General features: G+C 40.9%; 1 protein-coding gene across 1 annotated transcript in view; it reads right to left on the reverse strand.

Annotated features, from left to right (window-relative positions):
- Window positions 1–1,407: 1,407 nt before the first annotated feature.
- The window catches only part of prkci (protein kinase C, iota), a 32,463-nt gene continuing 6,133 nt past the window's right edge, over window positions 1,408–27,737 (reverse strand). The window contains exons 2-18 of the mRNA XM_067606308.1: window positions 21,758–21,879; window positions 18,516–18,605; window positions 16,499–16,549; window positions 15,657–15,742; window positions 14,906–15,043; window positions 14,703–14,757; window positions 13,399–13,454; window positions 12,294–12,470; window positions 10,533–10,630; window positions 9,100–9,186; window positions 8,850–8,985; window positions 8,640–8,727; window positions 6,618–6,743; window positions 6,049–6,128; window positions 5,585–5,674; window positions 3,441–3,556; window positions 1,408–3,316 (exon numbers count right to left, since the gene is read on the reverse strand). Of these exons, the coding sequence (XP_067462409.1) occupies window positions 3,229–3,316; window positions 3,441–3,556; window positions 5,585–5,674; window positions 6,049–6,128; window positions 6,618–6,743; window positions 8,640–8,727; window positions 8,850–8,985; window positions 9,100–9,186; window positions 10,533–10,630; window positions 12,294–12,470; window positions 13,399–13,454; window positions 14,703–14,757; window positions 14,906–15,043; window positions 15,657–15,742; window positions 16,499–16,549; window positions 18,516–18,605; window positions 21,758–21,879 (1,684 nt within the window). The 3' untranslated portion in view covers window positions 1,408–3,228. The remainder of the gene's footprint in view (window positions 3,317–3,440; window positions 3,557–5,584; window positions 5,675–6,048; window positions 6,129–6,617; window positions 6,744–8,639; window positions 8,728–8,849; window positions 8,986–9,099; window positions 9,187–10,532; window positions 10,631–12,293; window positions 12,471–13,398; window positions 13,455–14,702; window positions 14,758–14,905; window positions 15,044–15,656; window positions 15,743–16,498; window positions 16,550–18,515; window positions 18,606–21,757; window positions 21,880–27,737) is intronic.

A 27,737-nucleotide genomic window follows, 5' to 3' on the forward strand; every position in this document is an offset into this window, starting at 1 on the left:
CATTGTGAGAGTTATTACAGCACACAAATCAATCTGTTTTATTATTTTTGACACATCATCATTTCTGTGACCCCTTTCCCCCCCCCCCCCCCACCTCTCGACGCTCAGCACTGTGTGAGGGCAGAGAGGAGAGGTCTGGTGTCGATGACCTTTTCACCCCCCCGGAGGACGCTGAGGGCCTTTAAAAGCCGGGGCTGGAGTCACGTGACCAGCAGGGAGGCAGGCAGCTGGAGTGGAAAAGCTCAGGCTTGACAATTTGAGCCTAATTCCCTTCTCTCCAGACACCCATGTGGGTCTGGCAGCTCAGGTCTGGCCTCAGCAGTAAATCTATCACAAGCCTGATGGTGCGAGTTAATGCAGCCAGACGTGTGTTTGCACGATCTTAACAGGGCAACATTTTTGCCAAGAAATTCCACTTTTTAGCAAGATTGACTGTCTGTAAAACAGCTCCAGTATGGTATGCTGACAGTTCACAGTATTTTTTTTTTTTGAATCGCAAAACTTAAAATATTGGATTTGGCTCCAAGTTTGGCAATGGTCCCAAAAGAATTTGTTTTGGCTTTTGAGACTTTAAGTCTGACTATTGGATGGCTTACAATGAAAATTTGATAACTTTGATGATCCCTTAACTTTTCCTCATCATCCCATCATCATGTTAAAATGTCCAGTACTTTGGTTTATGACCAAATACCTGCAAAACTTAACGGCATTCTCATCAGCCTCAGCTATACTTTGTGTTTAGTGCCAGTTAGCAAACGTTAGCATGCTAACACACCAAACTAAGATTGTGAACATGGGTAAACATTATACCTGCTAAACGTTGGCATTGTTAGTGTGAGCACGTTAGTATGCAAATGTTAGCATTTAGCTCAAAGTACAATACACAGAATTTCTAGCAGGAAGTTTAAGGACATTAGATTTGGTTTCATTCAAGTAATTTACATAAAGACAGTTACCATTCTCAGTGTCTCCCAACAACAAACACTTTTTCCACTATAAAATAATTTAGGTTTTTATATTCAAAATAAAATCAGCAAACTGAATTTACTAAAACTAGTTAATTCTACTTATGCAGCACATGTTCATCTTAATTAAATATTAGTTAACATTCAAAAAAGGATGGTCAAATTTGGTGCAGCCGAGGCCGAGATATCATGACATTTGGATCCTACAGTTCCCATGATGCAACTCAACAGAATCTTCCTAAAACGCCCTTATCTTTCAAAATCTACACCCCCAGTTTATCAAATATTTGAAGTCCCACAACTAATTCAGAAATAACCCCGATGACACCATTACATCATCGGGGTAATTTTTTTATACCTGAAAAAGTTCCTACTGAGCATTGTGTAAAACTAGTTGTGTCCTTTTAAATGAATGACAGACCCACACTGGCACAAACGCATATTACCACAAGGAGAGAAATAAAATGTTTATTTTACCGTCAGTGTTTTTTCTTTGCACACTAATAATAAAGGTCAGCAGAGTCCTCCGGGTGGTTTTCACCCCCAAAATACAACAAATACAACAAATAGTGTTTCCATTGGGTTCACCCAGTAACATCTTGGAATCAATGCGGTGATAAAAGAAAATTCAGACCTAAATCTGATTCACAAAGAAAGTAACAATAAAGCAAAAATAACGTGTGTGTAACAGATGAACGTGTTCCTCCGGTCACCATGTGAGCCCAAAAACATTTTTTCCGAGTAGAAAGAGGCTTTGACTGGAGACGAGTCTGGAGGTTCATGCACCATCACTTAGTGTTGTTACAGTCTGGGGGGGGTAAAGAGTGGCTCCTCAGAGCTTTGTATATGCATTAAAGCAGTATTAATTCAGCAGTTTAACTCATAACATGAACTGTGTGTGTTAGATATGGTTAAAAAAAAAAAAAAAAAAAGGAGCACAGCAGACACTTTACAGTTTTCAAGCCACATCTCAGAACCAAAACTGTACAGTATTGTGGCTTCGTACTTCCAACTGAGCTCTCGTTTCAGTAATTATGTCGTGTGGTTTGATTTACAACCAAAGACATACATGGAATGGATAAAGTACAAAATAAAGAAAAAAAAAAAGAAAACAGACCATACATCTCAGAAAGGCATAGTATTAAAAATGAGCAACAAAAAAAAAAAAAATCAGAATATATCATTTCTGTTATTTAGAAGAGGACATCTTCCTTACATTTACTGTACCTTCTAATACATACCAGCAAGACATTTTTCAGAAAAATGTTTTTTTGGTCCTGTGTGAATGTCTGTTTCACGGATGGTCTGCACAGCAAAATTAAACCTGTGCTCCAGCGTTCAGGTATCATGTTCTACTCTTCCAGCCCATTTCCCAGCACAGCGAGCTCTTTCATTCACAGTTTGAGAGTTATTAGTGTTGGTTGGATGCTGCTGTTAAAGTTCCTTCATTCTGGGAGAAGGGACTCGATGCAGACTCCTTCTTGTTTGCCAGATGTTGCATCTAAACAACGAAGACTTGAACCCTTTTTTTTTTTTTTTTTTATTTTGGTTCTGTTCCTCAGGCTGGACATTTAACACTTGGGACAACATATATAATGACTGCTATGTTGTTAAATAAAACATGAGAAAAATATATAGATTTTTATCTTTTTCTGTTTTTTTTTTTTAAAAGGCTAGTGTTATGATTCTTCTCTCCTCTACAGAAGGAAGGGGGTGTTGCGACAAAGCTAATTCCAAAATGACTTTATGATGATTAAGATGTCAGTTTTGTCCAACTGTGGCTTGAAGCTAAAAAGGCCTTGTCTAACATTTATCCTCAATAGTAGTTTCATATATATATACAAATAAAATATGCATTGAAAACACCCCACCAGCTGGAAGGAGAGGATGCTCAGTTCATCTGACAGGGACCGTGCCTCATCACCTCCCGGACCCTTGTACAGCAACCTTGGAAGAACTCCGTAGCCTCATCAAGCTACATTTAAAGAGGCCCCCGATGAGAAAATTGATATCAGTGCAGATTTACATGATATAAAAATAATTAAGAAAGAAGGTAGGCTTAAGGGCAAGTGGTTATAAATGGCAGAGTGTGAGACTGGTTTTGGCAAATAAGCGTTCTACTGTGCATGTGCGGGCCCTCGAACAGAAGGTTGATGTCGTCGGGTTGTCTCGTAACTATGCAGCTTGAAGACACTGAGACGCCACGTAACACGTGCATGAGAGTGTGTATGGGTGGTGTGTATGAGCGCAGACGTCGTGTCCCTCACACACACTCCTCCGCTGACATCAGGAGTGGGTTGATGTACTCAAACCCTTCAAACTCAGACTGGTCGATCTTCTTCACCACGTCACTACAATGAAAAAAAGGATATAGATTTTTTTTTTTAAAAAAAAAAAGCAGCATCAACTCTGAAAATTTCACATTTTATTGATCATAATAAGATGAAAAAAAGAGCTCATGAAATGGAAACTCACTCGTCATCAGGCGTGAGCTGGATGGGCTCGTTGGTGAACTGGGCGTCAAAGTTGTCCAGTCCGAATTCCCCTGAGATGTTGGGTTTGAATGGAGGGACCACCTGCTTCTGCTCCAGCTGGAAAAACAACGCAGGAGTCAGGTGGGAAAATTAAAAAAATGGCTTTTCTGTCAGTAAAAACACCTGTGATCAGTTTTTGAACATTCAGACAGAAGAGTAAACTATAATCTGGACTGGAGTCATTTAAAATGCATTGAAAACCCACCACAATCTTTCTTTGGGCAAAGATTTCTATCTGTTTCCATCAATAAAAACTGTGACTGAGTCTCCTTTAAATAAGCTCAAAGCCATATTAAAATAGTCACTAAAGAGGCATTTACACCTCTGCCTCTCATTGCAGTTAGCACTGCATAAAGGTAACTCTCTCACATCTCTCAATTGTTACAATACTCATCTGCCAGCCAACAACTGCTCCCCCTGCAGGCAGACAGGAGCAGTGTAGGGCAAACTTTCAGGGTAATGTGTATGTGCATGTGTTAGGAAAGGATGGTGGTGGTGGAGGGGGGGGAGGGGAAGTGTAAGCTGATCCCTCCAGACACTCAGACCGACTGGTAGGTGCCTGCTCCAGACCAAACAGGGAAAAAGAGGTCATGGTGATCCCTGGCGAGCTGCCCTGTCTGTCTGTCTGTCACTTCATCCACCAGCTGATGTCTGTCTGTCCATTTGTTGAGGTCATGTCTGTCTGTCGGCCTCTAGAGATAAAACGTGTCCGATCCTTCACACGTGTACAGAGTTTCAGACCCTTTTGGGGAAATCAAAATAATGTAGGGGGTTTTTTTGGACTGAACCAACAAGCTACCAGTTTGACTCAGTTGACACAGAAATTAAAGTAAGGATTTATTTTTATATATATAATTTATATTTATTAACATACAGACAGCATCTACTCTACACAACAAGCTTGTCATTCAAATTAAGTGCTTTTTTCTTTTAATATACATAAACTATATCTAGACCAGCCTGTCAGTCTTTTGAATGCCAGTCGCCGTCACAGCTACTACAAGACACCTACAGGACATTAGTTTCATTTTACACTTCCGGTGTCATAAAACAAGAATGTCATTCACTCTCTAATTACATATTTTACTACTTATTGCTGTGACTGAGAACAGGAAGCTTCATAAATAACCGAGGTACAAGTATTTTTAGTGCGAGTTAAACTTTCAGTGGGATGCAATCCTATCCTATTCTATTCCTATTCCTATCCTAGGTCATTTCCGAAACGCTTGATAAATAAAGACCCGGTTGTTCCTTCGGATGTTAACACCCTGCTCCACATTCATAACTCACAGAGTTTTAATGCATTAACATTTATATATGTTTACTACACATTGACAAGTGAGCAAAGCCAACAAATCACAGCTTCAGAGAAAGTAAACAAACGACTTTGATTACGAGGAAATCACTGAAGCTTAGGAAGGAAGTCATAATAAAACAATCTGAAATTAGGTTAATGACTTCCTTATGAACCACGAATATTAAAATCTGATGACTCAAAACGACTCGCGCTGATAAAATCTTTCCACTGTGAGAAAAATAAGTAGCAAATGTAAAAGCTCCTCCGTGTTTGTGACTGTCAGTCGGTGATCTGTCGCCACTCATTTCCTTTCTGCCTTTGGCTTCCCGTCTCGGCCCGTCTCTTAGTCAGCCTATCTGCCGTTGTCAGTCTCCTGCTCGGCCTGTTTGTTTTTTCAGTCTTCTTTCTTTCTGCCTGCCAGCCTGCCGGCCACAAGGACAGGACTCTCATCTCATCGCTAATAACCCTCAGCTTTGACAGGGCATCTACGCCTGCAGGGGCGGAAGAGAGGGAGGTCGACCCCGTGCACTTAGATTTGACCTCCTGCCGTCTAGCAGCAGCTTTCTGTTTTTCCTTCTCTCCGCAATCAATATATGGATTGCTTTTGACCTATTTGGCAATGCACCAGTGCTGATTTCCTTCATTTGAAATTATGATCAAAATCATGAGTAAGTTGATCAGCGAGTGAAGAAATCGAGATATGTAGGAAGGAGGAGGAGGAGGTGGAGAGAGAGAGATGGCGAGAAGAGAAGAGAAACAGACAGAGAGAATAAAAGTGAATGACTCACAAGGTCCCAGTCGACGTTTCGGAAGAAAGGATGGCCCATGATGTCAGCGAAGCCTGTCTGAGGGTGGCATCCTAGACGCTCCTTGGGATCCTGTGGGACACGAGGGTGAAAGGAGGGTGAGAGACAGTAAGAGATAACGGCGGGAGAGACAGACAACAAGTCAGGCAACAGGCAAAAAAAAAGGAAGAGAGGGTGAGAAAGAGGAGAGGATTTTGGTGAAGGGGGAGGGGGAGTTAAAATAAGAAAAGTATTATGAACAGGTGAAAAGGTGTGTGTGTGTGTGAGAGAGAGTGACACACACACACACACACACAGAGGGAGGGGGAAGGGAACAAGAAGAATGCAAGACTATGAGAGAGATGGCACCTTGACTCTAATCGAGGCCATAATAATGTCATTCTCAGGAGCCTGCAGGGAGCCAACACTGTTTAAGATTGATCGAGGCTTGTCTGACCCCTTCTTACCTTGTTGAGGAATCCCTTGAGGACGCTGGCGGCTTTGACTGACAACGAGCGGGGGATTCTGATCTGTTTTTCCAATATTACTGCAGGAGGTGAGAGGAGAAGGAGGGATGGGGGGGAAGGGTACACAAGAAGAGGAGAGGGTGAGATAGACGGTCCCTTGAGGCTAAAAAAATGACAGAGGATGCTACTACTGTGACACTGCTGGAGGTATGAGTTCAACCCTGTTGGGATAAACGCATGTTGAACACACACACAACAACCTTTCAATGAGGTGTCAACGGCTTTTAGCAGAAGTGTATTGAAATATGATTTTGTCTGTCAAGTAATTCCCTTCTATTCGACACATTAAAGGCAACACTGACACATTTCAAAACTGTATTTACAAAGAAATATCGACAGACAAAAACACTCATGTATTCACACGTTTCCCCGTAACAGATGGCATGTAGCTCGGTAGAAGAAGTCCCCGTTAGAAAGGTGTCGATGTGAAGGTGTTATCTGCTTCCTTCGTGATGTTTTCCCTCTAGTTATAATCCTGAGTGGTGTGTGTGTGTGTGTGTGTGTGTTACCTTGGAAGAGGTAGTCTTCTGTGTTCTGGTCTGGATTGTCAGAGCTCCCGACAATGTCGAAGGGCGACCGGCCCGCCATCATCTCAAACATCAGCACACCCAGCGCCCACCAGTCCACGCTGAACCCTGAGAGACACATCGGATGTTTCAAATCATATTTCTAACAAATACAGCAACATAGATACAGCAAGGATGTTACATTTACATTAAACCAAAAGCAGATATGAAAGTACTTCTAAATATTTAAGCCCATTTATTTTAAATCACACATAGTGTGCGTTACTGTTAACCATTTTGTAAAGAATACCAGTGTTTTGGTAATAATATTAGTAAACCAGTTCAACAAGGAAAAGATCACACAAGTGTTTTTGCATGTTTTCATCCACTGAGTGCAAATCACATACATATATTACTGCTTACCCCTTTAAAAACAAGCCATTAGGGATAAAACATCCTGAAAATGTACACAGATACACTGTGACTTCAAAAGGTTGAATCATTTTAATAAATATACGCAGCCTTTCAATATGTGTGGTAATATCTGCAGTGATAGAAAAACTACCTTTTTTTGCTTGACATCATCTTTTTTTCTGGCTCATCTAACTACATTACACATTGTAATGCATGAAGTTGCTTACTTTGCTTTTAAGAAGGTCTGCATCGGTGACAGCAGAAACTTTGGTTAAAACAATAGTCCTTATGATTTTAACATTTTTGTGACGACGTTTTTTTCTAATCTCAGCACTGGAGAAGGTGGACTTTCGGACCTTTGAGCTGATTCACAGTTATAGGTGAAAAAAAAAACCCTCTATACTATATGTACATGTAAAAAATGTGCATATAATAAGCCCAAATAATTAATTTTCATCACCTTATCAAACATAAGAGGTTGGTTGCTTATATGATAAATTAATCAGTCATCTCAGAAGATAAAGATTGATCATTGGGTGTGTAGACAGAGCCAAAGCAAAACCATTAAGTGTAATTAGCTTAATTATTTTATTTATCAGACTATCAGTTTGTCTTTTAAGATTAGTAATGAAGAAGCAAACCGATGCCCATGCATATAAAGCCATTTAATGTGGAAATAATATATGATTTGCCCTTTCTAGTGTCTTTTTTTCCCACATCAGATATTTTGACTTATCAGTGAGAAAAGCACAGGCGTTACTAATAACACCAACGATGGCTCCGCTCTATTATGACAGTGAGCCAGCACACACACACACACACACACAATACCAGAACCCTGAAACCAAAGCGTCTAAATGAAATCGCACCATTGTTATTTTCATTATTCACACCTGTGTTTTTTTTACTGTGACATGTCAAAATGTCTTCTGTGGAAAAGGCCTATTGTACTCATTTGTAGAACGTTAGATGAGCTTAAACATGCAAAACACTAGTATGATCCTTTAACAAAAGGAACTTGTTGCTATGATACCTCTTTTGGTAACCAGGGAGCTCTTTTTTTTCCTCTCCTGTTTGTATTGTTTTGTCTTTATAAATACTTGTATTTGCAGCACTCGGTTATGATGTAGAAACTCATATTTCACTGAGCGCTTGTGACTGCACCTAATATTTGTTCTTAATGGCTGTAATAAATCTAACTTTAACATATACACGTTTCTATGTCATCCTTAACCACGTCACTGTTTTCAACCATTATACTGATACATTCAGATAGAAACAGCACACATTCAGATTGAGGAACAATTGTTTCCACTGATAATTTATGTCTTTGTTTATTCTATTAGCTAATTTTTTAGGCTTTTTACTCATTTTCTATTGGCTCTTATATCACCTCAGTTCTATCTTATTTTCCTCATTTCTTCTTTGTTGTTTTTTTGCAGTATGTGTACTCCATTGAAGACAACTTTTCCAATAATGCACCACTTCAAAGTCCATAATCATAACTGAGAGCAGCATCTCGGATATTACTGCACAAATGCATCGTATACTGTATCATAGCGAAGCACAGGAGAGAACTTCGGATAAGCGTTTGTGTGTCGTTATTCTCACCGTAATCCTCTCCTCTGAGTATTTCAGGGGCGATGTAATTGGGGGTGCCGCAGAAAGTGCTTGTTGTATCGCCTGGTCTCAAACCCTCCTGTGAAAACAAAAAGTGATCATCATCAGCTCTGGAGATCATCTCTGACGGCTGTAAACCGACACTCGAGCAGCTCTGCAGGTGCTTTTTATCCGAATCGTATGTTAATTGGCGAACCGCACCTTGCACATGCCGTAGTCTGTGAGTTTGATGTGTCCCTCAGAATCCAGCAGCACGTTGTCCAGTTTCAGATCTCTGTAGATGATTCCCCGCTCGTGGAGGTAGTTGAGCGCCAGACTGATCTCTGCTGAGTAGAATCTGAAAGAGAGATTGAACTATTAAAATGTTGTCTGAACAGAAACAGAGGATGAAATGAATCTTGTTTCTTTAATGAGATGTGAGTTTTAAGTCTGAGGGAGAGCCAGACTCTACCTGGCATGTTCTTCTGGGAGTTTCCTTTGTCTCTGCATGTGGAACATGAGATCTCCACCGTTCACATATTCAATAACAAAGAAGAGTCTGTGAAAAGAGGAAAATGTTATAAAGTTTATGTTTTTACCTTGAAAACTAAATCAATCATTTGTTTAATAATTCATAACACTGGAGACAAAGCATCCTGTCTCAACCCTTTTACCATGATGGGTATCTTTCCATAACATCAAACATTCCCACAATCTTCCCCTGAGCTTAAACCAGGGGAACTCCGCTGGTTTTACACGAGGGTCAGTTTATTTGTCATAAGAAGTAGTTGTTAGTCTGAGAAAACAGCTGTATATTGTCTTCTGTGGCTCTGCCGTTTTGTCAAGTCTAAGAAAATAATCATAATAATCATAATGTCATCAAGGTTACTTTGGTTTGGGTTTGCGGCCCAAGTTGTTTTAAACAGAAAGCCTACGTTACAAATAAACAATTCTGACTGGAGATCGACCATACTAGGGATAAAAAGTCAGGATGTGTCGGCTTCTGTTCTTTTTACTTGTTTTTAAAGTGTCTCTCACAAGTTCCACAACTTTACAAAAGTGCAATATTAAACTCACACTACAAGGAACTTTCATTATGTGTTGGTTTTAGCAGCCTCTGGGGACAAAAGCGGTAGTTTTTTCTCAGAACGAAGACTGTATTTCCCATGAGCACCACCACGTTGTGTCCAAAAGATCTTTGCCAGCGTTTGTTGTGCAAGTGAGTGAAAAGAAGATGCTACTGTAGCGCACTGGTAGCTGAATGGTTACTGCACATGTCGGATCAATCTCTCTTGTTTCCAGAGGTGTGGGCGTGTTTGTGTTTCAGAACGTAACTGCTGTGAAACAAACAGAAAATAACGTTTTCTCAGATTCAATCCTTTGTTCTCACTACACCGTCGCTCCCTCTCTTCATTCGCTCTCTAGCTCACTCGACCACCGCTGGTCTCAGCTTACTTGTGCTCTTTCTCTCTTTTGTGGGGAATCCGACCCAGTGGCGTGCATTTAGAATAACTATACAGAAATAGCAAATCTTCTCTCTGTTGGTCTCGTTTGCTTATGTAGGTCATATAGAGACATCAGATGCATTATGAAACTGTTTCATAACTGGTTAAAAGTTCATTGCAGTAACTTTAAAATGCTGGAGGACCATCCATTAAAAACAGGCATCATAGTTCAGGACATACACGTCTTTGAAATATTCATATGGATCAATACTTAATTTGTCATTTGGGTATGACTTGTTATGACAGTAAGTACAGTACTTCTGTAAACAGTCACTCCCCCAACATATGTCTAAAGGATGTTTTGTGAAATTTTTCACAATGTGATTATTTTTCCACATTTTTGCCGACTTTTCCCGAGCGTCGAGGAGACCGTGTGATTCATACACAGGACCGTTCTCACCTGCTTTCCGTCTGGAAACAGGAGTGCAGGCCCACCAGGAAGGGATGATTAGAGGCCTGCTCAAAAACGTGCTTTTCTGTTTGGACCCAGTCGATGTCCTGGAAGAGAAACACACAAAAGACACACCCAAATGTCAATCAGAGATCATTCTGACAGAGTACCCTTGAACTTATAAAAGCTGAATAAGCACACTGCTTAATCGACTATCTTCAGAAGCTGGGGGCTCGCTCATGTGCGCGGTGGGCAGTGGCGGGAGAAAAAGGGCTGAGCCAGTAGAAGCAGAGGCAGGCCTCTATCGATGGCGAGATGATAATATGTCTGGACACGGATGCTGCTCACGCTGACAGGGCAGGGACAGCAGAACACTTCACCATTGATCGAGAGGCACTTGTCAATTTGTCAATCACGCTAAGTGCGTCTAATCAAGGCTAACTACTCCCATTGCCGCTGGCTGTGCTGTTACATGTGTACGCCGGTATCAATTTTTGATGACATGATGGTTTATCTACACCTTCTTAGACAGACTGATGGCTTCGAAGAGGTCTGTCAACTTAACTCAAAGCGTTTCAGACCAGATACACAAGACGGATGTTCAATCACGTGAGACAAATGTTCGTTGTGCTATGAATAACAGCTCCCATTGATTGTGCTAATTAGATTAATTATAGATGGCAGTGACTGACGACTAATGACTTCACTATTAACTAACCCTCTTACATCTAAACAGATGGAGGTATTGTGTTATTGTCACACTATACAGACTTAAAGGGACAGTTTTTCTACTTAACCAGGTACGGCATATACAGCTAACTCTTCAGAGAGTAGGTGGCCTCACTAAATTACAACAAATCAGTAAGACTATATGAAACATCCTCATAATTTCCTGTTTACAAATGCCTATATTAACAGCAGCGGAAACATACAGTTTTGTTTGTTGTTGCGAAACTATTTCTTCAAACCTCATCACTGAGGAACGTGTATTTTCAGACCTTTGAGCTGAGTTCTGCCTCTCATAACTTTGCCAATTATGTTCAGTAAATATGAAGCTACCACCAGCAGTTGGTTAGCTTAGCTTTGCATAAAGACTGGAGAATGCTCTGCCCAAAAGTCACAACATCAGCTTCCAGGATCTCTAAAGCTCACTAATAAACATGTTAGATATATGTTGTTTGTTTATACAAAAACTGTGTAGAAAACTTCTTAATTAATATCAATTAATTTTAAGCTGTTTCTTGATGTTTTAAAGGTTTCTTGTTGCAGCTGTAAAACAGTGAATAAATTGTTTTGAGCATCACAACCCCCTCAGAATTTGATCCATTCTGCCTGATAACATTTGGAAAGTCAAGCTCGATTCAATTATTTTATCCCTCAAGTTGGCCAGCAGAAGTCTCTGGTGCATATGCTCTATGGGTGCCCTTCAGCCCTGGCAAACCAATCATTGCTGGTTGACGTAAAACACATTGTTACCAGTGTGCCAGCGTGGGAATGACACCACAGACGGCAGATTAAAAACTCTGGTACACAGTGAAAAACAGCGATTTACCTGGCAGAGATACGCTTAATCAGCATTGTGTGAACTCGTTTGGCAAGGGCTTGAATGTAACAGACATTCATTTATATGTAAAAGTCCCACACTCCAGCTGTAAGGTATTATAACCCTTAAATCAAAACCCAATAAATCTGTGTTGATGCCCTGCAAAGGCTGACCAACAACTGTCAGAACAACATCTCTGACGGTAGATCAGGCTCAGTATGGCTCACCTCATCGTCATTGACTAGCTCCTTCTTAACCACTTTCATGGCATAGATGCGTTCTGTCTTTTTCAGCTGCACCAACAGCACCTTGGCGTAGCTGCCCCGGCCGATCACCCTCAGCAGATCGAAGTCTGCCAGGCCCAGACTGGAAGGCGATTTCCCCGTGTCTCTACTGCTCCGTGCCTGGGGTTGCAGTTGAGGAAAGAAAGGAAGGACAGAGTGAGAGTGGAACACAAACAGTTCATAATGCGATGAACACACAACCTTTCCCAAGATCATTTTTCCCCATGAACTGTTGATAGAAGTTGTCAACAACACACATTGCTTAAGAGGTGATTTGGTTTGTGCAAACGGGTGATTTCCTTCGGGTGAGTTTAAACCGCTCCCAGCTCAGTAAATCATAGTAACGACTATCTTGTTTTTATTAAACTCCGTTATGCTGCTTCAGTTTGATCGCTGTATTACGATCTTACTTCTCTTTAGAGCCAACTACCGCCTTCACCATTTCCTCACCTATCTTCCTCTCTTTTTCCCTCCTCTCTTGTAATCTGTTCTGTAGTGAACCGTTTCCACTACCTATCCATCTAACCTCCCCTTCACCTGACAACCCCCATCCCCAGAGTCAGACATGGAACTGTAGATAAGATCATTTGGCTTGCTCTCTTTTATCTCCGTCTATCTGTGTCCAACTAGATCCATTCTTTATCCATCTCCAGCTCTCCTGCTCCATCTAACAACCCCCCTCCAACCCCAAACTACATCTCTGGCCATTAATCAGCCTCTGGTGTTAAGAGCTGTGATAAAAGGTTACTTTATTAGCTCCACCAAAGGAAATCAATACCCACAGCACTGCAAGGGTGCCTACGTCTGCATGCTCTCTATATCACACATGCACAGCAGGTGTAAGAAGGATCACCCTAATGTATACGATGGCAAAAAAAAAAAAAAGCATATTACAGGTGATCTCCTTTTTTTTCCCCCTCCTGCTTACACAAACAGCACAGATTTGTCTCTCTAAATATAATATGCACACATATCCATCAAGACAACATGACAGATTGACAGACTATGAGTCACACATCAGAGGCATTTGAAAAGATTTCTCTTTCACCTCTTTCTCTTCTCCATCGTAAGTCAAGCTTTCTCTGGAGTCTTTATTCTGAGGGCCTGAGAGAGAGAGAGAGAGAGAGAGCGAGGGAGGGAGCGGAGAGGAGAGGAGAGGAGAGGAGAGGAGAAAGTGACAGACAGAGTGACAGACAAACAGAAGGAGAGGGGGAGGCAGGAGAGGGAAGAAAAAAAAAATAGGAGAGATGAGAAAGGAAGGAGAGAAAGTAGGTGAGAGACAGTCACACGCTTTGTTCACAGCCCTGCAGTGCCAGAGTCATTTCTCTCTGCTTGGTTAGGGAAAAAAAACAAAAACCCTTTATATCCATCCTTGTTGACAATATAACAAAACAAGATATATACATAAGATATATAGTATATTTAAAATAATGTTTCTCTATTTTGTAGACACATAAAGGGAAGAAACACATCTTCTCACATTATAAACAATATAAACATTATTTAAGCTATAATAGTCATGTTAGTTAAATGTGGACGCATATTAAAAAAAAAAAAAGGCTTTAACAAAACATATTTGCATCTTAGCGTTTCCATGACGGCACCTCGCGACTTCCCAGGTGGCCTGTGAGGACTTTCGACTGTCTCACCGACAATAGCAACAACGATGCTAAGCTCTCTCATTCCACTCAGCTTCTCAGCCACCTGACTGGACTTAAGTCTGGTGCTGTAGGTAAACCCCAAACGCAGCAGACCAGTTTGTAGTCTGGGTGGCCGCCGCTACACTGGTGTAAACAAGCTCCCGAGCTCAGTTCATTTATTCTAGTCTGATGATATTCTATATATTTTTCTTTTTTTTTACAAATTAAAATATACAGTATGTTCATGAAGTTTACGTCTTTACATCAGGAACAGAGTAGCTCAGGTCTTTTCATGGTATTTGTTGACAGTAAAACAAAAATATAGAATATTTCTGGCCTCGTCTTTAAAGAGCAGCGGTCAAAAGCTGCAGGCAATTAGTCATAATATGTCAAAAAGCATAGGGAACAGACTCAGGAGTGTGGGAGTGTAATTAAAAAGATTCAAAAAGCATTGGGTGCGAAAAGTTAAAACTTGCACCAATATTTCAGAGATACATCAACAGTTATATCATCAATATTATCAACAGTTCAAGGCAGAAGGCAGAGTTTCTGTGTGCCTTTTCTTCATCTATTTGCTTTTAAACCAACACATTTTTATTTTTTTAGCAGGCAAGGAGCTTTCAGTGTTTTTGACTTCTCATTACAATGTAAAGAACCGTGTGTGTGTGTGTGTGTGTGTGTGTGTGTGTGTGTGTGTGTGTGTGTGTGTTACCTGGCTGTTCAGTTTGGTCTAATTGACTCGGTGGTTGGCCGGGCATGATTGGTTCCTGGACAACAACATTCATTAAATTACACACGGCACACAAAACAGAAAACCATCTTAAAATGTGTTGAAGTGTGAGTCATAGATGATGATAATGATCCACTTTTACGCCATCAAGCTAATGAATTAATGCCGTCAGTCACAGCCCTCACCTGGATCATCGGTCTGCCACACTCCACTGTGACCAGTTTGTGGCACTTCTTGTGCACCAGCAGTTTGCAGTTGATGCATTTGTAGCCTTGTCTTCCGAGACCCCAGATGCGGTCAGTGCAGATGGCGCAGTGGGCTCTCTGCTCGAGGGAGGAGGGGCGGATGGAGAAAAGTTATCATCACGAACGAAAACACATTATATTCCAGAAAGATGCTGCAGCGGCTGAGGTGCTTTCAGAAACGTGTACTCTTACTGGTCTAGAAACAAATCCTACCAGAGCCATTGTTCTGTGTCACCAGCATCCGTCATTCTGCCATTAATCAATAAAATGCTAAACTACCATGGACAGTGAATGCCTCATTCTCCTTTAAATACACATACCAATGCTTTGAAATGTGCACTGTGATGAGGTTTTGCAGATAATGCAGCAAAAATGTTCTCCATTACAATATTTCAACACTCATCATGGAAAATATGTGAAAAAGATGATTGAATATATATATGAAGGGTCTAAAGCTCGACTTATACTTAGTCCTGAGGGTCTACATGATGTAAATTGCGCCCATCATGACCACATGGAATACCCAAATTTTATAACAGCATGGACGCACCAGCAGCAAATGTGTGAACACGTCTATACGCCCCATTATAGTAGGAAGTAGAACCATGAGTGCGTCTTTATCAGTTTTTGAAGTCTATCAGGGCCTTTACAGTACAAACACAGATAAACTAAATTCATTGTGATGTCTCACCCTGTTAAAGCGTTTGGCCTGGAAGGCGTGGCCACTGGCATAGTAGAGTTTCCTCCAGCGCCGGGCTCCACGCCGATATATAGACTCTGTGGAGAGAGGAAAAGGAGGCCCTGCTTTACCAGCGTGTGTCTGCATTTGTGTATTTGTGTGTGTACAGAATTTTGCGACTTTGATTCAACAGGAACTTCAATTTTCCATTTCATTTTGATGATATATATGTAAAGTCAGACATCCCATTTTTACCGTAGTAGCTCTCCTTTAATATTTCTGAGTTGGATGAGACAATTTTGGGCAACGTTGCAAATCAATGAGGAAGGAAATTTTGGAAATTTGTGCGGTTTTTTTTGTATAAATGTGATGAAATACCTTGATTTGTCGAGTATCTAATTTGCTCGACTGACTATAATCAGATAAATATCAATATCACAATAGAAAGTTACATCTATAGGATTTTATCTATATCTCTTACCTGTAATACCAAACTAAACTAAAATCAATGGCACCATGTTAATGTCACCATGAAAAGGAATCCTCACTTTATCCAAATCACCATCTTCATCAGCCAATAAACATCTATTTACGTTACATAGTGTTGAACATGTTTGCTAAAGTGAAATCTTCTAAAGAAGTTTGCTTAAGTAACTCAAATTTAGAAGAAAAGTTTGACAGATATGAGGATGGTATCTATATTTTCATCTAACTCTCTGCCAAAAAGCAACTAAGTGTATTTCCCAAAATGTCAATCTATCCCTTTAAGATATCATTTAAATGTGGGTTTCTTTGGGACCCCAGCTGACGAAATTAGGAAAAACCGAAGCATGAAAAAACAAGATTTAACTCACTGTCTTCTCCCGGACAAGGCATGCCAGGTTTCTCTGGTACACATGGGAACACTGGGAAGAAAAACAAAGACACCGTTACATTTAGGAAGTCTTCATTTAATCTAAATCAGATGAGTATGAAAGCATGCATCTGAGGATATCTGCACGCTACTGAGCATATTTCACTGCCTCTCATCATGACGGCTGTTAAGACTACCTGTAGCCAACCTGTCGCCTCGAGCGATTCATGATGAAATTCGCTCATGTTGTTTTCATGACGGCGCAAGCGTGTTTGTGTGCGCGCAACACACAGAGAGAGAGAGAGAGAAGTGGGAAAAGACGATCTTAAAGAAGCCGACAAGTGTGTGTAAGAGAGAGAGAGAGAGAGAGAGAGAGACGGCGAGAGAGAGAGACTGGGGGCAGTGTGAGTCAGAGGCAAGGCGTGGGCTACAGCCGACGAGCTCGTTAGCGAGCAGACCTGGCGACCCCCCCGCGGCACTGTCACATCCTCTCCTCCACCCCTCCTCCTTCATTCATCCTCTGCCGTCACACTTGTATCCAATGTACTCTTGACCCCTCACCTCTGATTTGATTAAAACTTTACATTAACCACACAGCCCCCGTCACCGCTACCCCCAGGTTACATGCTTATACACACAGACACACACACACACACACACAGACACACACACGGCCTGTCAATCAAATGTTCCAACCCCCCCCCCACCTCACACACACACTCCCCACCCCGCGTCTGAGTTAGCATGACCTCTAGATTCATGAAGTTGAACTATTTGTAAAGTACGCTAAGCTTAGATCTAGCTCAAGGGCCTGTAGACAGACATCAACGGCGGAGGAAATGTTGTTTTCACAGGTCAGTGCGGCATTAACCGTCGGCTTTGATGCTTCCTGATTGCGTATCCGGCTGTCTGTGTTCAGAAATGTAAATGTACAGACGGATGTGAGATAGAAAAGGAAAGGAAACGACAAGCAAGCGGCATACAGTCTTGTCACGAACCCAGACATTTTTAGATTGATGGTGAATTGAATCTTAATATGTTATTTGTATTATTGTGGCTTGATGTAATGCCGGAAAAAAGGAAGAAAAATTCCCATTCAAACAATTTTCAGAAAAGTCTATTTTGCGTTATTGTTGGATCATCTTGATCCGGTTTCTCATACTTTTTAGTTTGTCAGTGTTTCATTTATATGCTACTTATTTTCTGATATTACTTCAAAGTTTAAACTGTGTTATATATATTAGTGCGTAAATTTAAAGTGCAAACTAGAGTCTGCCATTATTACCAAATTAATTATTCTAGTATATAAAGTAACAGTAGAAAACACCTTAATATAATGTAATTTATCTACATTTTCTAGTTCAGTTTAAGTATTGTTGAAGGTTTGTTCAGGTTTGCTTGTCAGAAATGAATCAAACAGGTATCAAATTTATATTATGATCAGCCGAAAAACATTTATACTGTGAACATGAATAACTGTTTCATCTGTATCATTAATCATAATATTATTACTACCAAAATGAAAACATGAACTCAGTTTTTAGTAATATCCAAGGAATACAAAGTTGGGTTTTTTGCAATAGGAAAAAATGTATTTTGCTTTGAATGAAAACATTTTGCAGGATATGAAATGGCCTGAGTGATTAACTCTATTATCAGAGGAGACTGGTACTGGCAGGCAGTTAATTACTTAACAGTGAGTTACATGTCTGCCACAACTCCCTGGGTGATCTGTGTTGGCACTGGCCATGGTTGTCATCTGTGATCCTGGGCCGGGGGTCTGGTATAACTCAAAGACCAGAGATTCAACATAATGCGAAAGACCTAACTGGTCATTAAAATCCCCAAAAAGAGAGTCAGAGAACAGAGAGTCAAAGATGACATGCTTCCCACCAGGACCGTGTACCAACTAAACAACATCTTACCGGCTTACAGTAAACATCCTGTTAGTCAAATCCTGAAATTGTGTAGGTTTACAGTATAAATACTGTCTGTGTGAGAGGCTGTGTGAGGCTCACCGTGGATAATGAGCTCTGAGTCTTTGTTGAGTTCGTAGAGACGCAGAGCTTCCTCCAACTCCAGCTGAGACGACACGGTGCAGGGGTCACCTAACAGCAGAGGAGAGACCAGATGTCATTCACCGCATTTACATACACAAATGAAACCAGGTTACTGGAAGAAAACATGTAAAGGAAAGGAAATCACAGGATGTTTTTTTCACCCTCTGCACTAACCTATAAAACCTACACGAACATGCAGCTGAATGAAACGTCTCCTCTTACACCCACACTGTACCGTGGACCAAAGGGGTCATATATGAAATATATAAGTGAGATACAATACTACAGCCTGAAGACCAGATTTTCTTTTTATGTCTGAGCATTTGGACTGACAGCGTAGAGAGAGGACAGGCGCCATGATGAGAGGTGTAGCTTTTCTTACTGTGTGAGAGAGGAAAATGTGTCCTAAATAAAAAATAAAATCTGTTGTATAGCTGTGGAAACTGATTTACTCATTGTAGTTTCAGTTATGTTTAAATATCTTGGATACAAGGGCACACTAACAAAATCTCCTCTTTCATTACATCTGCACTGCTGCCCCATTAATACATTATCTGTCTGAGGCGTTTATAAAGCAAATATCTGAAAATACAACCACAGACGTGGTTAAATTTTCTCACTCACAGCTGACATTTAGAGAAATCAGGTAACTGCAGACGGAGAGGAAATTAAGAGCTACACCTATTTCCACCTCCCAGTGCAAAAAGGTTGTGAGCGTAAAACGCAGGTTACAGCGGGGCAGTGTGACATTTAAAAAAAAAAAAAAAAAAAAGTCTAACCATTCTAGTTGTGATATGAATTGCAACACATGAACTTTAAGTAAACATCGAAGAAAGTGTGTGGGTGCGAGCAAGAGCGTAGGAGACTGCGGTAGTTAATGTTGCCGTTTCAAAGTGTTTCCGATTAATTGCGCAACCCTCTTTGTACCGTAATCAATCCAAGTCAATAATTAAAATATCACACAGACAAAGACTTAATTATGTCCTTATCGTTAACGGGAGGAGTCAGATGTCTGGGTGACACACTTGGAGACGTAGTGTTAGCCAATGGTGAGGACATCTATGCTATTCATAGTGCTTTATCTAACTAATCACAACATTATAAATAGCTTGAGAACAGAAACTATGACACACAGTGTATATTTAAGATGATACTAACTTCTGGAGGTTGATGCAGAACTAGTGGGTGAACTGCAACAACCATCATGTGCATGTGGAGCTACACACTGTCGGGTTTTATCTTTACTGAAGAGTTTGGGTTTCAGGAAGAAGTGTTGTCATGTTTGTGAGTTCATGAACTTCCATGTATGTTACAGAGAAAGTAGACTATATAGTAGTAGAGTACACCTGTTTACTGTCCCCATTACTCTGCAGTCAGTCAACAAGATGTTTATTTACGGTTTGGTGGTTTGGGGTGAAAAAACACATTTTTGTCACAAGTACACATCTTACAGGTGGTGCTTTTGATTACAACCTAACCAATATAGGATTTTTGAGGCTGCTATCAACATTTGAGTGTTTTAAAAATCTGATAACGATATTAATTTTACAACACAAATACATGACGTACACATTTTTGATAAAGATCCCTGAAATTTGTACCCAAGATACACACTGTGCGAGACATTAACTGTTAAAATAAACTTGTCAGTATTGACAAAACTATTTAACACTGTTAATAATAATCTAACACATATTTTACATTTCAGTACTACGATATCCTGCTACTTGTAAGCCAACATATACAAAAATATATACAGTGTATATTTGTGATGAAGCTAATTATTATTGATTAATCTACTGATTATTTTCTCAATTAATGAACTAATCATTTTGTCTATAAAATGTCAGAAAATAGTGAAAAGTGCCTGTTACCATTTCCTAAAGTCCAACGTGGCATCTTTCAATAGCTTGTTTTTTCTGATCGACAGTCCAAAACCCCAAAATGATCAATATACCATCAAATAGCACAAAGCAAAAACAACAAATCCTCACAAGTGAGAATCTGGATTTCAGGAAATATTTGGTATTTATGCTTGAAAAATAACAAATAATAAATCATCAAAGAAGTTGCCAACTAATTTTCAATCGATCGATTCATCAACTTTTGATTACTTTCTCAATCAATCATTTTGATTGATAAAATGTAAAATAATGTGAAAAACACCTGTCACAATTTCCTGAAGCTGAACTTGTTTTGTCTGATTAAAAAAGTCCAAATACATTCAGTTTAACAAAGACAAGCAGCAAATCACCACAACTGAAAAAGTTGGATCTGGGGAACATTTGGCCTTTTTGCTAGAAATAAATGATGATGATGTCACCGAATAAATGATTTCAGCTCTAACAGGCAGCTCTACTTTAGATCCATAACTGTCACTACTACTACTACTAGACCAGCTGTGGCACACACACGTTCATCACAAGGTTCATTAAAAGTTTTTATGTTTTCATGAATGATTGCCTTGACGTTTTTCTAACACTTGAAGATACAGAATTCCTTATATAGCAGATCACGTAACGCAGACCTGGTATTCGGTTGAACGAGAGTTTCAAAACGTATTAATTAATTACAGGTACATTTTCTAATTATCGTGATAATGACCTGAGTTCACATTGCACAGCTGCATGTATGTGGTTACCATGGAAGAGGGCAGTAGCGGAGACAGACACCTCTGAACGGCGGAGTGCTTCATTATCACCATCAAGCAGCTTTTCTTTCTCAGACAGGCTAATGACTCCAGTGATTGTATGTGGGTGGCTACCAGCAGGAGCTGATCTGAGTCTAATGAGTTTGGGCAGGCTGACCTTATCCTGAGCGGAGTGATCTGACGGCTCCATCTTTCCGATGACACTATTACTGCTGCCTGACTAACTGGCTGACAACAAGGAATTGGGTGGGAGGGGGTGGGGGGGGGTGATGTACACTTTCTTGAGTGACAAGAAAAGACTGAGGCTTACAGTCAAGTGACAGGCGGTGTGAACATGTGTTAATGTTAACACATGGAACCGGCAAATGCGGCGAATTCAGCCGGTGGCATCTACGTTTGTTTAATATACTAGATGATGTCATCAACTTGACTTTTGTTTAATAAGACAGGTGGATTTTTGACAAAACACCAGCGTCTCTGGCTGGTCTCCTCCTGAAGTACAGATGGAGAGACACAAAGAGAGGTGATGAGAAGAGCAGAGGAGACGTACCTTCCTCATCGATCCACTTCATGGTGAAGAGCTGGTCGTTGTCCATCGAGCACATGTCTCTCACCTCCCCGTACAGTCCCTCGAACGAGATGGACGGCTCAAAGTGGGTGATCATGATGTCCCTGCAGAGAAGACAAATAAGATTTATGTAATAACTTTGGATGCACTGATCCGATATGCAGGATTGTAATGGAGCTGATTTTATTAATCATAGTGGACCATGATTTGATTGATCAACATTAAATACTTTTTCATTGTCATTTCACAATTCAGTGTTTCCATCATCAGTCACGTTTATTGAGTCAAAACTAAACACCCACTCAGTTTTTAGTCCCACAGCAAACCTTGGCCTCATTTTACCCTTCATAAAAAAACATTTTACTGACTTCCAGGCAGTGAGGGGTACAGATTTAAAATTTGGGTAAAAGAAAGCACTGGCATCAGATCACTGCTTCGTACTGGCAGATACGCTGAGTTGAGATATCAGAAATGATATCAGGAGAGAAAAAAAGTTGGATCTGTACATCCCTAGGGGATTACGTTGCAGGCCAAGTGCAAATAAACAAAAACATATTTACCACCAATTAGTGCAGCACCGTCTGTATTAATGTTAAAGAAACAAATTCAATTAGAAATGTTAAAAAAAAACAAACACACACACCAACATATCTGAAATTTTACAAGTAGTGAATATTTTTTAATTTATTTATATTAAGATGCACTCCAAAAACACCCAGACATACTAATTAAATATTATTACTACTGCAACAGCTTGATATTTCCATTACTAATTATTCTACAAAATGTGAGAAAACAATCAAAAATGCAAAACACAAGCCCAAAGTGATCACTTGTTTGTCCAAAACTTAAAGATATTCAATTTACAATTATATTAAACGGAGAAAGACGCAAATCCACACGTTTTAGAAGCTGGAACCAGAGAATATTTGGTATTTTTATTTAATTACTGACCAACTGATGAACTGACTGGTCATTTCAGCACTTTACATTAAAACCACTGTCTACAACTATTACACCTCCGTCTCTCTTTTAATGATGTGCTCAAAGGAAAACTCCGGAGAACACCAGACCTTTGATTGGAGAGAGCAAAGAGATGTGAGAGAGAGAGAGAGAGAGAGTCCTTTTTCCAAAAAGCCGCTGTGTGAGTCACAGTCTTGCAGTCTGTCACATTTGTGTGCGCATTCATCTGTACAGCACAATTGTGGGTGTGAGAAAAAAAAAAAAAAAAAGCAAGAAATACTGCAAAAAAGTGAGGGAGGCAGAGAGATGGAGAGTAGAGCTGGGCGCACACCCACACTTTGTTAAATTCATTATTAAATAGCATCGTATACAAGGTGTTCCGCTGCAAATCTTACGAGCTCGGCTCCTTACTTACTTATTTGAAGAGTTGGGTCTCTGAGATTGACAGCGTTGTGTTAAGAACATAGAATAACTTATCAGAGTTCACTTGAATGCTTAAGTTTTAGACAAATTTGTGCAGACGTGTTCATGACGCCGACCATTCATGAACTCCGGATTGATCCTATTCAGGAATTCAGGCCTGATGGAGAGAGCCACAAACTAAAACCGAATGAGTCACAGGCGAACGTGGTCGTAGTTGTGTTGTACCGCAGCGGTTAAAGCTCACTGTCCACCGCTGCGCTTCATCACTTCCCTGGAAAGCAGTCAGAAAACTTAATGCTCTTATCCGACAAGCACAAGTTCAGCCATCGAGCTTCATACATCATTCCCTGCTTCTTCACACACAAACATAAGCACTCGTACGTTATAGTGAGACATGGCATAAAGAGGGTAGTGGTGGGTGACCGGGAGCATCTCTCCCCGTGGATGGGATCATCTGCTCCTCGTCAGTTCGTGGCAGCGTTAGAATTGATGTCTCGCCTAGTCCCAGCCCTCCGGCCAGCCTCGGTGGTGTTTACAACCCAAAGATGGGGGGGGGGGGGTGGGTGGGTGGTGGAGATGTTACACGCATAAGCTTTTACAGGTCTTCAGGCGACAGTGGTCTGAGCTCAGGCGTCTATATGTGTGGGGACTGGAACGAATGGGAGTGACAGAATGGGCGAAAACAAGGGGAGTACGGCAAGAAGACGGGAGTAAAAAGGAAAGTAAAGACGGGCTAACGTGTAAAAGTCGTCTCACCAGCCAGAAGCAACCTGCAAGGACATAGACCTCTTACACCCTTTACTGCCATTATCAGACATGGACCCAGTTTTTCATTAACTTGAGAGCTTTATAGCAGGATGATAAAAACCAGACACACAAGAGTAAACAACACACACTTTCCAGGACATCTGCTGTACAAGTCCAAGGACAGTGAAGGAGTGTGTAAGGTCAATGTCAGGTCGGTCCTTTCCGGCAGCGAATGAACACAAATAAAACTAGATTGTAATTTCAGTGTTTGCCCTTTATGCTTTCAACGGCGGCGCTGCTGAATGATGAACGCCACATGGTACATAATAATCACGACGAACGGAAAAAGCGCGGACTTTCTCTGCTTTGAGCAGCTGACTGGAGCTGGTGGTGAAAGAATGGGAACTGGTATCATGTATGTATGCGCACGCGCACGCACACACACACACACACACACACACACACACACAGATTGGACAGCAGAGCAGAGAGGCCGTGATGGAGACAGTGAACCAGGTGAAGTAAAAGAATTGACGATGACTACGCTCGTTACTGTAAGTGCGATAAAACATTTGCGAGTGAAAAGCCAATAAGTACTTTATCAAACCACCTGTTCAACAAGCATAAACATGTAGAAAAGCAATATTTCCACCAGCTTTGTCCACCGTCTCTCATCCACCGCTGGTATGTTTTACTCAAACCACAACACGCTGGTTAAGCTAATAGTGAAATATTATGAACAAGCTAAAATGAAAGCTGTCTTTATGTAACATGACTGTTTAGCTTAGTTTGCCGTATATATTAAAACTAGTCAAATTCTTGTAAACTGCTACTGGCTGAGACGACAGCCCCCCCGCCCTCTACCAGTGGGACCTGCAGGCAACAGCAGAGGGAGGAGGACAGTAGACAGGAGGAATGACTGATGTTTGTGTTCTTCATTCTTTCTAAACTTTACTCAGTATTTTGATGTCAGACATATTATTTATTTTATTGACGTTTTAGATTTGTTTCCAGTGAGATATTATTGAGTTTAAAAAGTGACTTTGCTGAGGTAAACACTACTGTTGCTACTCTAGAAACAATATTTAGTTATATTTAAAATATAAATCAATTCTTATCCTGTTCTGATTAAGGATAACTTCAGGACATAGTGCTTACTTCATCAGTGAGCATATTTATTTCACTTTTCCTCTTGCTAGCTGTACTGCAAAAAACTATGTGTATTGTTTTTTTTTATTAATATTGTAATATAATGGTCCAAAATGATGTGAAAATGTATAGTTTTTAGTCAAATAATATCACATTTTTTGGGGGGAGAACCTCCAACCCCCCCGACTGCGTTGAGGCCTTTCATTTTTTTAACATTTATTACAATGACACTTATCTGGACCTCCAGAGCCCTTCTGGTGTAAAAAGCTCCTGTAAATTAACACACACATGACTCTGTGGACATGGATAAACCTATCAGGAACAGATCTAAGCTATTTTTAAGTCATTCCACTGCAGGTGTGCGTAAATACGGGTCGTGGCGTCATGGGCTCTGCACGCACACAACAGCGCCGCCGCTTAAAAAACATCCTAGGGGAAACACCGGATTTATTGGCTGAAATCTAAGTTTGTCATCAATCTAGGGCATCTAAAGTCGTCATGGCTCATGATAACGCTGCCTCCTCAGAGGTATTAAATTGTCTGGACTGAAAATCACACATGAAGAATGAATAAAGTGTTCAAGCAAGAATAAAGCGACGCAAAGCTCAGACTGATGCCTCCTCCTCTTCCTCCTCTTCCCACCCTGCCTGTATTTTCTCACCCTCTTCCTCCATCCTGCTGGTGTTAATCATTGCCTGTGAGGGGGGGGGGGGGGAGGAGGAGAGGAGAGGAGGAAAAGACTGCGTGCCACCACTCTGGCAACTACACTCCTACAGTCTGATCTCTCCTCTAGGACCAGCATGGCAGCTCCACTTCCTCCTATAAAGCCCTGATAACATCAAAAGATAGAGAGTGTATGACACACATACAAACACACACACACACACACACACACACACACACACACACACACACACATTATAGTTCCCACACCACTGCGTCTATAGAGGATCCAGACAGCGCATTAATGCCAGCAGGTGACTTTAACTGTGTCACGTGTAACTGGACCTGATCTGTGGGTGTTCATTAAACACTGGGCGTCTACACTGTAGTTAAAGTTTAGCCACGTCTCCGGTGCCTTAAACAACATCCTCCGTGACACACATACAAGCTCAGCTAATGGCTACAGCAGTCACAGGAAACTGGAAGAGACTACTAAGTGATAAAAATATGTGAAAGTAGGACAGGAAAACGCTTCCACCCATTTATTTTTTTTTTTTAATTGTAGGTTTTAGGTTTTTAATTGCAGATAGTGGATCTGAAACGATGAGTGAAGGTTTTTAATCAGCCAAAATGCCAAATATTTGCTGGTTTCAGCTTCTCAAATGTCATCTATAATTTAAAAAAAAAGGAATATCTTTTGGACTGTTAGTCTGAAAAAAAAAACAAAGACATTTAAATAAAAGATGTCACCTAGGGCTCTCAGAACTTGAGATGGGCATTTTTAACAACTTTTTGATATTTTATACAAAGAATTTATCAAAACATAATCATTCCTTCTTTTGTAATCACAGCACCACCGAAAGTAGGCGCACACATGCATAATGTGTAGACACAAAACTAAATAATGACTGAACGATGAATGAATAAATGAAGTGAACTTAAATGAATTTCCCCATTTGAAAGTATTTCCCCGTTTGGTGGGCTGATTAACAGGCCAGCAATTCTGTAACTTGTCAGAAGACGTCTGTGCTGCTTCTTTTGATCTGGGAAAAATCAATTTTTTAAACCCATTAATAACTCAGTAGTAGCCAATAGATTCATTTTTTAAAGGGACTTGAAAACATGAACAAAAAGTAGGGACCTGTGAGAGACAAAGGAAGCTGATCTGTGGGATTCCTCAGAGTGACTAAGGCAGAAGGATTGCACAGTGAGCATCTGGGAGCTCATCAGTGGTGAGTAACAGGGAGGAAATGGCATTCCACACAGACCTGGCATTCCTCTGTTGTGTGCCGTCCTACAGTACAGCTAAATTAAAAAGGAGGAAGGGGAGAGAGAGGAGGAGGAGGAGGAGGAGGGGACTGCTGGCCCGTGCCCCTGGCGTCTTAACTGCCGTGAGTAGGACTCTGCAGCCCCATCTGCCCAGCATGAAGCCATTCGTCACTGGTGAGCGCTCAAGCAGGAAGAGAGGTCAGGGTGCCTCTCTGGGCTTCTATGAGCACCTAGGACCATCCATCTCTCTGTCACGGCTGCCACGCATGGGTATGCCCCCCCCCACCCCACCCCAAAACACCTTCACACAACCCACGTGCACATGCTCAGAGAACCAGACTCACAGTATGCCAACACAATTCGGAAGAAAAACACACACTGAAACAAATACAGAAAAACTCAAGCAGAGGGTGATGTTACTAAAACAGCCACCTGGACGGAGACACACAACACCCTGAAAAAAACAAAAAACAAACAAAAAAAAAAAACACCCTGACTCTCCCACTCCTCCCACAGTAAGGTCAGGGTGAATGAAACATACTGTCGGATGCTCTGGTCTCCAGGCAACACGGCCCACCTGTGGTGCTGAGCAGGAGGGAGCCTCTCTCCTTGCAGCACAATAGCACCAACCAAACACACTCCCGCCGAGCCCGGGGACAAGGTCACTCGTAACGACAGACAGACACATGAAAGCAACCGCTTGAGCTGCATTACACACTAGGGATGCAGCGATTAACCGATTTCACTA

This window comes from Thunnus thynnus, chromosome 12 (genome assembly GCF_963924715.1).
Source record: "Thunnus thynnus chromosome 12, fThuThy2.1, whole genome shotgun sequence".
NCBI lineage: Eukaryota > Metazoa > Chordata > Actinopteri > Scombriformes > Scombridae > Thunnus > Thunnus thynnus.